At 55.2% G+C, this 11,223-nt stretch overlaps 1 protein-coding gene across 2 annotated transcripts in view; it reads right to left on the bottom strand.

Moving 5' to 3' along the window:
* Nucleotides 1-2,063: 2,063 nt before the first annotated feature.
* SLC6A17 (solute carrier family 6 member 17) overlaps nucleotides 2,064-11,223 on the bottom strand; it is a 30,805-nt gene continuing 21,645 nt past the window's right edge. For both annotated transcript variants that reach the window (XM_074850290.1, XM_074850289.1), the window contains 7 exons: nucleotides 10,799-10,909; nucleotides 9,553-9,794; nucleotides 8,695-8,887; nucleotides 8,127-8,319; nucleotides 7,776-7,935; nucleotides 7,087-7,249; nucleotides 2,064-6,636 (listed from right to left, as the gene is read on the bottom strand). In XM_074850290.1, coding sequence (XP_074706391.1) covers nucleotides 6,268-6,636; nucleotides 7,087-7,249; nucleotides 7,776-7,935; nucleotides 8,127-8,319; nucleotides 8,695-8,887; nucleotides 9,553-9,794; nucleotides 10,799-10,909 — 1,431 coding nt within the window. In that variant the 3' untranslated portion in view covers nucleotides 2,064-6,267. The remainder of the gene's footprint in view (nucleotides 6,637-7,086; nucleotides 7,250-7,775; nucleotides 7,936-8,126; nucleotides 8,320-8,694; nucleotides 8,888-9,552; nucleotides 9,795-10,798; nucleotides 10,910-11,223) is intronic.

Below are 11,223 nucleotides of genomic sequence, written 5' to 3'. Positions count from 1 at the left end.
CTTGTGGGTCCTGAACATAGGCTGGAGCCAAGGCGAGGAAAAAAAAAAAAAAAAACAGGCAGTGGAGGGTGTCTCGGTCCAGCAGCGAATCTGCCTCCATCCACGGCCTCGCTGATGCCATTTCGCTCCGTAAAAGCAATTTGGGAACGGGAGGAGGCTGGGCTGGAGCGGTGATGGTGCTGGTGGAGATCGTCTGCCTCTGGAATGACCAGGAGCGGTTCATGAGCTGGTGCTGTGCCTCAGTTTCCCCGTTGTTAAAAGTCGAGATACTGTCTCTGGTTTTCTTTCCAAGGTGCTCAGGGAACCACAGCAGGATGTTGCTGTTAGCGGCTCCACCACGTGTCTGTACCCACCGTGTGCCTGTACCCTGGTCCAGAGCCGGTTTGAGTTGGGACACCCAAAACCCACCCCCCGAGCCAACGGCACCAGCCTTCACCTCCCCCCAGGCTCTGAAGGCTCTCTGTTTCCTTTCACAGAAAATTAAATCTTTTTTTAAAAAAATAGATACTCGGCTTAAATTTTACATTTTGGCCCACTTCTTTGCATCTTTTTTCTAGCCCCACAAGGGCCAGAAGCACCATTTTCAGTTTATTTCCTTCATCTGTTTCGCAGGGAGCCCCTGACATCGGGACCTGCGTGTTTTTGGCCCCCCCCAGACCCACTCTCAGCCCCCAGCACTCTGGGGGAAGGATGAAGCCAAATCCTGCCCCACTCACCCTCCTGGCCCCAGGCTTTTCCACAGCAGCAGCTCACCCAGACCCCTGTGATAGCTGCAATCCCAAAGATGCAGCAGAGCTGCTGCTTGGAGTTTTTGCAGGATTTGCTTTTGCAGGCAAAGAGGAATAAAACAAAATGAGACCCCTCTGTGCTGGGGGTGGGCTGGGGACAAGCTGGCATGGCAGCAGCCTGCCAGTGTCTTGTCCTCAGACACAGTCCAGGGGTGGGGACACGTGTCCCCGCCCTGGCTCTGAGCCTCTTCCCAAGCCCAGAGCCACCCAGCACCCGGAGCACAGGGGCAGGCTGAGGCCGGCCAGCTCAGCACAGCAGTGAGCACCACATGTGGGTACCGCAGAGCTGTAGGCATCACCCTGAGCGGGGCTTGACGGGTGCTGCGCCTGGGATCCTGCATGTTCCTCTGTGCCACCTCACTGGGGATGAGGAGGAGCTGGCAGCATCTCCATCGCTGGGGTCAGAGCTGCCGCACATCTCCTGGCCATTGCCCATGGGGGATGTTTCCCCCCCCGCCTCCCCAGAGCCAGGTCCTGGAGGGATTCTGGGCAAAGAAAACCCGTGTGCCACCTCCTGCCCCCAGCGCAGACACTCCCCCAGCCCTACACCGACACCTCCAGATGATGCAGAGGTGCTCAGAAAACCCACCCGGCTCCTGCGTGGCTGCCACCAGAGCGGGGACATGTTCACCCTGGTGGCATCCCCAGTGCTGGTGGATCTCCTCTGGTCTCATCCACCCTGTTTTCTTCCCCTCCTTCCTCATTCTCCCTGGGGCTGAACCAGCCCTGGAGAAGCCAAACAAGTTACAGAAGATGGGAGGGAAGGGAAGAGGCAGCCCCACTCCCCACCGAGCCTGTGACCAAGCTCAGACCCAGCAGTTAAAGTCATCTGGGGCTGCTGGAAATCTCTGGTCCTTCTCCAGGGCGAAACTCCAGACCCCCAGTACCCCCAGGGCTCAGGATAAGCCACCAGCGACGTTAGCAGGGCATCGTGCAGAAGAGCAGATGCTGTGTCATACCAGCCCACGTGCCCCAGTGTATACTGGTTGAACTGGTCCAGGGTGGAAGATCAGCTCCATGGGCAGCCGCATCCTGAGCGAGCCCCTTGCAGGGGCTGATGCTGGATGGAGGAGGGAAGTCAGAGGATGAGGAGAAACAGAAGGACGATAGCGGTGACAGGACAGGACAGGGAAGGACAGAGCCATCGACGCCCACGGGTGCTCACAGCCCTGGTGCCCGCTGCTTTAGCTCTCTGCAACCCCAAACCTCAGAGAGACGCCAAAGCCCACCCCAAGAAAAGAAACAGAGGCAGAGAAGAGACTTGGTGAGAAAAGATTTGGTAAGAAGAAACTTTTAATCAGACTCCGTTACAGCTGTTACAGGGTTTCTCTCGACTGCCGAGGAGTCCGGCCGGCACAGCACGCGTGGTAAATACACCGGCTACGAGGATACATGGGACGAGTTACTACAAGATCTGTGCTTTTACCTGTACAGGAGGGTTCCGCCAGCGTTGTGCTTGCCCGCAGGGGAAGCGGCCGCATCCTGTGTGCTGCCATGGCTCTGCCCAGGCTGTGCCGTGTCCCCCCCCCGCCACCAAGGCCACCCAGCTCTGCTCCCCGCTCCTGCCAGTGTGACCCAGGCTCGGGAAGGATGGGGGACAGGAGGAAGGCAGTGGGAGTTGCTCCAGGGAGGTGCTGGGGTTTAACGTGACCTGCCAGGGTCTGGGTGGGGGCCAGGAGGTGAAGCAGGGGCTGGTTTGGAGAGAGTGAGGGGAACATACCAAGGGACACCCAGGGAAGGTGCAAATCAGCAGAGTACAGCTGGCTCCAGCCATCCCCTCTGCTCTGCACCAAGGTGAAGGGCAGATCCAGCCCCTGCTCACAGCACCGGCAGCAGTCCGATGCTCTGGGATGGAGCATCCCAGCTCCAGCCCTACGGGGTCCCTCAGCACCACCGTCACAGGGTGGGCACCCTCCTGCAAAGCTCCCTTCTGCCTTCAGCACCAGCCACCCCCCACTCCAGAACCACTTAACCCCTCCCCAGCTCTGTCCCCAGAGAGGGGACAGAGTTTTGACCTCTCCTGACCTACCCAGTACCTCCTTGTCCCCCAGCCAGGGACACCATTGTCCTGCTCTGGGTGGCAGGATCTGGGCTGGGAACCAAACAGGGAGCTGATGTGGGGGGACAGGAATATCGGCAGCAGTTCCCCCCCTCCTTCTCCCACTGCCTGGAGGAAAACTGAAAAGTGCCTGTGCTCACAACTAGCAGCTATTCCCTGTGCCTCTGTGGAGAAAAAGAGGAAAAAAAGTGATTTCTAGGGCTAAAAGCCACTGGGGGTCGGCCCGATCCGCAGCCCAGGACCCCGAGAAGGTGTGTGGAGGGAGAGCCTGCCCCAGCGAGCGGGAGAAACCCCCAACGCAGGCTCCAAAAGTGACCGAGTACAGCGAGAAGTGAATCCTAAACAAAACATCCGCGCACACATACACGCGCACACCCCCACGCACGGCATCTACGGACAAACACGCGCACGCTCACACGGCGACGACACGGATCACTTAAAATTTAACACATTCCCCCCCCCCCCCCCAACACCCTGTGTCTAACACCGAGCAAATGCCACGAAGAAATACAGTATTTCCACAGATAAAAATATAGGTGTCGTCCCTCCTCCTCCTCCTCCTCCTCCTCCTCCTCCTCCTCCTCCTCCTCCTCCTCCTCTCTGCTGGATCCCCAGGGCAGCTGGACACCCCGGGGCTGGACAGGGCGGGGGGACGGCCACCCACCACACACGAGAAATAAAAAGGTAAAAATATGTCTCGATATACAATGAGAATTGATCTGTACAGCACTGGGAATGAAAATAGGTCACGGGCCACTTTGGAATACGTTTTGTCATTTAACAGCATTTACAGTGACATTTACAGAATAAATATACAATAGAAATAGAGAATCTCTAGGTTATTATTCCATCTCCTCTCTCTGTATATATTTTATATATATATAATATAGCTTTTTTGTTACCTTCTTATTGACTTTGCCTCTTATTGACGCTGCAAGAAGAGGGGAGGAGAGTGAACGCCTCCCTGGCTGGTTTGGGAATGGTGACGGGAGAGACAGAGGGCCGGACCCTTCCCCCCAGGGTTCGAGGAGCATCGTGCCACGGGAGCGGATGGGACTAAACACTTTGGCTACGGGAGGTGTCCTGCTCCGTTAACTCCATGGGAGCTATGGTGGGGATCCGGCCCCTGGGCTCAGGGGCATCGGGAAGGTGACGTTGGGCAACAATTTGGCTCATCCTCTGTTTTGCTGGTTGGGTGGAGGAAACTGGGTACAGAAGGAGAAATAAGAGACGGGAGGGAACATCTTGGCTAATTCTGGGGAAATGCCACAGGTTCTGTGCTTCTGCCATTCAGAGATGATGCGGTGAGGGTATTTCTATGTCCCTCTGCATGGGCAGGGGAAGGAGAAAGACAGCGGAGGGGATGGTGATGGAGCGACTGCTGGAGGAGAGACAAGAGCATGGCTGATCCTGACCACACAGGCCTAGTGCTTCTCAGAGCCATCAAAGACTGAGCTGCTTTGGTTCAGTCCGTACGTCCATTTTCCCCCTCAAAAAATGGTTAATGAAGGGCCTGAGCTGATTGTCCAGGAAGAGTCTCCAGGTCACCAGCCAAACCCATGGAGAAGGACTATAAATAAAGGATCACAACCCACAAGAGAAACGTCATTGTGGGGGACCTCCCAGCCCCAGGGATGCTAAGGGAAGTCAAGGATGTGGCAAACAGACTAGGTACTTTCTGCCTTTGCCTCCCAGCCGAAAGAAGAATTGGGGTGGAAGAAAACCCATTGACAGGAAAGCGGAGAAAAGAAGGGCTCATGGGCAAGCACCCAAAAACTTGGCCTTCAGACCGGCTTGAAATACTATCATGCATGATCTAAGCCCAGCAGAACCAAGGATGAGGAGCTCCCTCAGCTTTCAGCGGCCATAGCAATATGCTGAGAGGGACAGAAGGCGCAAGCAGGCTGCTGCTCCTCTGACCCCATGGGGAAAGGAGGAAGATGCCGCGTAATACTGGTACCCTTGACAGAAACACTCGGCTACGTGTAGGATTCAGGGCAACGACCCTTGGTCCCAGTGGGAGAGACTCAGAGCTGGGAGATCCCAAACTTTCCTAGACAGTCTGGGGAGAAACAACATAAAGTCACATCAGTCTGGTCCCCAGATAACGTGGATGGGCATGACAGAGGCCCCTGGGCTCTAACAAGGGCTCACCAGCCTGGATCAAGAGCTAGCGGGGACACTGGGCCCTGGCACTGACTCCCAGTAGCCGCCTGCTGTCCCCAGGAGCTGGTTACCCCCATCCGAGGGCTGGCAAGCTCCCGTGGAGGTGCAACGGGAGGCACTGCAGACCCCCGGCTCGAAGCTATGAGAAATGAGGACGAACGTCCAGAGATAATCACTGCCCAGCTCACCTCAGCTGGTGGGTGCAAAGGAGGTAAGTCAGGGGGTGGTTTCCTGAGAGCTAAACCAGGACTGCAGTAGGACTGGATGCCCCACAGCTTCTCTGCTGGTCCCTCTGGGACATCTAAAGAGAGTGGCAAGAGGAGACGATCACCATGCCAGGGATTTTGGTTCAGCAGAGCATCCTACATGTCAGGAGTAATTCCAGGAGAGTCCTCCTGACCCCATCATGGTAACCCTATCCAGACCCCACACACATTCGCTCACACACCCAAATCACCCTCACGGCGGAGGTCCTGCTGCCACTCAGCACGATAACCACCTAACCACGGAGAATGCTGACTGCTTCATCCCACGGATGTGACATCTCCATGTCTCAGAACAACTCGCAGACGCTGTCCCCATGCTGGTGGTAACAAAACAGACACCAAGGATCCACCATCCACTGTCTCACACATTGCAACATCTCAGCCAGCCCCGCGCTGCTCCCTGCCAGCCCTGGTCAAAATTTGGGGGTTATTTAGTTATGTCCACAGCTATAAAAACCTACAGGAGATACAACAACAACAACGATGGTGACAACAGCAGCACCTTTTTGTGCTATGAACATCGATGGTTAATTGTGCTCGTTGGAATAAGGCCATGACTCCTCCCGGCTAAAGGACAACAGACTGGGAGGGAAGAGCACTGGGTTACAGGAGGAAGCGTGGCTGGCTTTCCACCTGACACCAGGTCCTTTTTCCAACCATCAGCTGCTTAGAAAAGAGAGATTCTTTGCTTCAGATTTGAGCTGCATGAGGACAACTCTTGGAAAGATATTGCAGCGTCTCTTGTTCCTCCTCCCTTCCCCGAAGGCAAGCCTGGGGGATCCTGCCTTTCAGTCGAGGGTTGTTGGAGGAGTCCTGCCCCTCACACAATCCCTTCTTCCCATTGTCATCTTAGAAATGGCTGCTTTTGGTTACAATTTTAAGAGGGGTTTCTTCTTCATCTTCCTAATTAATTTTCCTGTTGCCTGGACAGCCAGGATCCACTCCCCAGTGACCTCCTCTCCCGGTGGGGGTGGCCGGCAGGCAACCATCACAGTTCGGATTCAGGGGTGCTGGCCAGTAGGTACCCACTCCCGTATCGTCCGTTGGGGGCACTGCTCATTTCCATGGGGGAGTTGCTCCCGGGACCCAGGTAGGAACGGTGCGTGGGCATGGGGGACGGGGTCTCGCTGGGCACTTTGCTCAGGATGAAGCGGGTCTCATCGTTGTCTTCCAAATTGGAGATGTCCTTCATCATCCGGCCTTTCTTGTAGGTGACAGAGAGGGCGTTGGAGCCATCCGACACGAGGTGGAACTGTCGGAGGATGAAGACCAGAGGCAGAGGGAGGGATGCCAGGATGATCAGAGAGATGAGGATAGCCATGGCCCAGGTTGGGTAGAAAAGGAACTTTTCTGCAGCCTGGAAGAGACAGATATTAGTGTCAAGGGGCTGTTGCAGCAAAGGTGATGCACACCAGGTACAACGTCGACTAAGTGCTAGGCAATTTCTGCTGCCTCCCGCCAGACCTCATCCTCAGGGGCAGCATGTGAAGCTATCAGAAGGTGGGTTCAAATCAAGGAAAAGGATATGGTCCTGCACACAGCACACAGCTTGTAGCTGTGGCAGCAAACCAAAATCCGAGCTCAAACTTCAGCCCATGGTCAGAGCTGGCTGGAGATTTCTGGGCAGTGTGGACAAACCCAATCGCTTGCAGAGGATAAGCAGCCATAGGCACGACACCTCCTAGCAGGAGAGGGGAGGAGAAACGAGCAGGGCTGTGAAGAGCAAGGTGGTCTGCAGCTCTCGGCTGCCCCCTGCTCAGCCTGGACCTGGGGTGGAGGTGGCTGCGGGGAAGGGAGCTGTGCTCACCTCCTCTCTGATCCATGCACTGTAGCCCGGGGGGCTGACTCCCAGCTGGATGATGCTGGCGGTCATGAGCACGGCCATGCAGATGGGAGAGACATACTTCCAGGTGTAGTAGTAGAACTGATAGGGCCGGAAACCCAGCATCTCCGTCAGCTCCTGCATGAACCTGCCAAGAAGAAGAGATGGAGCCATGTTGTTCCCCACCTCCAAGCAAGAAATTCCCTCCCAGGAGCCCCTCTTGTGAGTTACACTCAAGGCTGGGCCTAGAGAGAGCTCAGCTGATCCAGGCAAGCATCTATGTGTCCCTCAAGCCTGTAGGACTGGTTGGGAACCTCCTAAGGAAAAGGCCATTTGAGCATTAGCCAGAACCTCCCTTGCTCTGGCCAACTCATGAACAAGAACAGGCACTGGGGGAACAAGGTCCTCTTCCAAAAGGACCTGGAAACCTCAGAGAAAAGGGTAATCACAAGTGACAGCACCACAACCAACACTAGATACCCACTAGAAGGACCTGCTTCTGGGGCTGGGTTACACCTAGGGCAGAGCAGAGGATCAAGGTGAATTGAGATCCTGCCTCTACAAGGTAGCTTCCCCTGGCACGTTTGCTCCATCAGAGCTGGCCTCCTGGGGAAAAAGCCATATGGAAAAGAGCTGGAAGGAGGGTTTTTCTTTTTGTTGTACAAACGCCTTACTTCTTGGTGCCATAAATCCAGGCCACAGCGATGTTCTCCAGGATGACCACAACCGTGAGCGGCAGCGTGGCAGAGTAATCGTCAAACATGGTGACAAAGTAATTCCCAGAGCGCTGCACAAAGATCAGTCCCACCACAAAGGCGAAGATGCAGGAACCAACTGTGGGGAGCAAAAGAACATGGTCAGCAGAGCACCCCAAGGGGAACCAACGCCTCCGTCACGCAGTCCATTCCCTGCATTAGCAGGACCCAGTACACATCCACCATGTCCACACTCTTCTGGAGTGACTCCCCAGGGCAATGGGGGCCCTCCACCCCTTCCCCAGGAGGATGCAGGAGAAAAGACCTCACCTGTGAACACTTCCTTCCGCACCTTGAAGGTGTCAATGATGGGTGTAGTGATGCCTGACATGGTCCCGATCATGCTCCCCAACCCCAGGTTTATCAGCATCAGGAAGAACATGACAGACCAAAATGGTGAGGCTGGGAAGTGGGTCATGGCTTCTGTGAAGGCAATAAAGGCCAGGCCAGTTCCTTGCACCGACTGTTCAGGGGGAGAAAGGACCAAAAGATGAGGAGAAACACATCAGGGACACAGCCTACAAGCCCCTGCATGCTCAGGTCCCTGCTATTGTGCTGAACCACTCTTTGAGGAAAGAAAAATCCAGTCTGGTACCCCAGCCTGGAAGCAGTGATGTCCCAGATAGACTTGCTACGGGCAGACCTTTCCCCCACCCCAGGAAGGACCACTGTGTGCAGGGGAAGACCACAGGGACAGGGGATCCCCACCCCTGTAAGGTCTCTAAAAATAGCTTTTCCAGATCTATGTACCAGGAGTGACACAAGTAGAGCAGGTCCTACCAGGGAGAGGCATGGGGTTGGTGACCTCCTGGTCCTAACTAGGAGTGCCACCAGGTACCTTGTTGAGCTCGTCCTCCAACAGGCAGGCATCCAAGCCCAGTTCTTTGAAGTGCCCCTCTTTCACTGTCATGATCACCCTGTACATCTCATTGTAGTCCTTGGCGGTGAGGTGGGAGAAGTTCACATGGGGTGGGATGAGGTCGTGGCTCAGCACGTTGGTGTTCAGGTAGCCCAAGATCTTCTCAGCATTCCTGAGGGAGAACAGAGCCTGGTCACCAGAGATGTCCCCTTCCTCCTGGGCTGGAGGATGGGGCCTGACCATGGAAGCCCTTTGCACCAGGCAGGATGAACCTCCCAGGGTCATGTTACCCAGGTCTCAGTCAGAGGACCTCTATGCAATTTCCCAAGGTGTAAGTAAACATTGCATTAGGCCACATGACAGAGGGCAGAGATGGGGGCCCACCAGGGAATACTCCTCCTTCTCAGGCTTATCTTCTGCATAGCCAGGATTTCTATGGATGCAGCTCACGGTCTAAAGATAACACTAGGTGCACAAATTCACCTTCCTCCAGCTGCTTCTGGGCTCCCTTAACCTTGCAGACAAGTGGACACTACAGTGAGTGGAATCTGAGGGAAACCCAGGTGATGTGACTAGACATGCTGGATTCACCCTCAATTTGCAGACTAAGAGCTCATCTTAGGGCTGGATTTTAGGTTGGTGGAGCTGAATACCCAACTGCCTCCACTAGAGTGGGACATCTCTGGAGATCCAGGCCTTGACCATCAGGAACCTGGGTCCACCAAAACACAGCATCACCCAGCTCCAGAGCACTTACTCTGTTGCCTCCAGACCCACCACAACCAGCAGTAGCAAAAACCTGCCCACCCCAAACAGAGAAAAAGCCAGTCCTCTTACTCCACCACACATTTCTCATTCATGATGTTGGCCTTGAAGCCCAGCACAGCAAACACAACCAGGGTGGCCAGGACGGACGTGAAGAAGTTGATGAAGGAGACGAGCGTGGCATCAAAGTGGCAGTTGTTGTCCTGCTTGTTGTAGCTGGAGAAGGCGATGACCCCCCCGAAGCCCAGGCCCAAGGCAAAGAAAACCTGTGTAGCTGCCTCCCGCCACACCTGGGGGTCCAGCATCTTGTCCAGCTTGGAGGGGAGACATGAGAAGAAGTTAGGTGGTTTGGTGGCCCCACAACTCATCCCAGCGGAGCCAGAGCTAAATTAAAAGGCTGCTGTGCCTATAACCTGGGCTGGTTTTGGAGTAGCCATGGGTACGCTTTGATCTACCACAACCTGCATTACCCAGCCCTTGCAGGTCCTTTTTCTCCTTCCCACAGAGGGGAAAACTGAGGCGTGGAGAAGGGCAGGCAAAGATTTGACCTGACCACGTCTCTGGGTGCTCCGTCTGCCCCAAAGCCCAAGCTGGGGGCCTGATTTCCCAGGGCAGAGCCCTACAGCTTCCCAGCGGACCACCCAGCTGCCCCAGGGAGCTGGCGTCCCCATCCCCTCACCCAAGGGAGCCACATGCGACCCAGCCATGGGTCTCCATCCTCCCCCAGCCATCTCCTGCCTCCAGAGCACCTGGAGCACTTGAGATCAAACATCATGGCTGGTGGGTTTGTTTAACCTCCCATCCCCCAACCACATCCCCCCTCTCCTGCAAGCCAGAGCTGTAGGCTGGAGGCCTCCAAGCATCATTCATCAAGAGATCATAATTAATATCTTCTAACAGCCTTGCCGGCTGAGCTAATTCATCTACATATCTGCTTCATTAATTAATTAGCTGGTTAATTAATGGATGCATACCACCAGCAGAGGTTTTGCTGTCAGCCAACATCTTCCCATGGAGCCTTTAAATATATTGCCTTGGGCACCCCCACTCCCCCACCCTGGTGTCTGGGCACCTAAAGGTGATGGGAGTGATGCTAAGGCTCAAAGCAGCTCCAGGGTGATGAGTTTGTGAGGCTCTTGGCTGTCCTGGCCATACCCTGTATTTAGGGTGCTGCCAGCACATCCTGATGATCCATCAGGATCTCTGAGGTAGTTTGGGGTTGGTACGCTGGTTTTTGGGGTGGGGAGCATAAGGGAAAATAGGGTATGACCAGCCGGGAGGAGAACCTGCTTAGTCTGCTGGGCTCGGAGGCTCTCACCTTGGGCGTGAACATGTGCATGATCCCATCCACCGCCCCACGCAGCAGAAGTCCCCGCACCAAGAAGCAAACCAGCACCACGTAGGGGAAGAGCGAGCTGAAGTACATCACCTGGGGCAAGAGGGAAGCAACACGGGCACAATCGTATTTACTGCCCGTGGAGCTCAGCCACCTCCCCACCCAACCCAAGGACAGCACAACAGGGGTGAGAAGGCAGGGTTACCCTCCCCAGAATGAGGTCTGCTCCTCGGGCAGCGCAGGGTTAACCCACGGGACTCCTAGGTGCAGGATGTTAGATTTTCTCTGTTAAGTGTGTCCAAGCACTTTGCAAATCCACCTGAGCAATTTGGTGGATTTGCAAAGTCCTTGGACACACTTAGCAGAGAAAATCTGTTGGGGCTGCTGAATGTGAGATGCCAGTGTCG

Source organism: Strix aluco, chromosome 25 (genome assembly GCF_031877795.1).
Source record: "Strix aluco isolate bStrAlu1 chromosome 25, bStrAlu1.hap1, whole genome shotgun sequence".
In the NCBI taxonomy this organism is placed as follows: Eukaryota; Metazoa; Chordata; class Aves; order Strigiformes; family Strigidae; genus Strix; species Strix aluco.
This window is presented reverse-complemented; position numbering and strand designations above follow the sequence as displayed.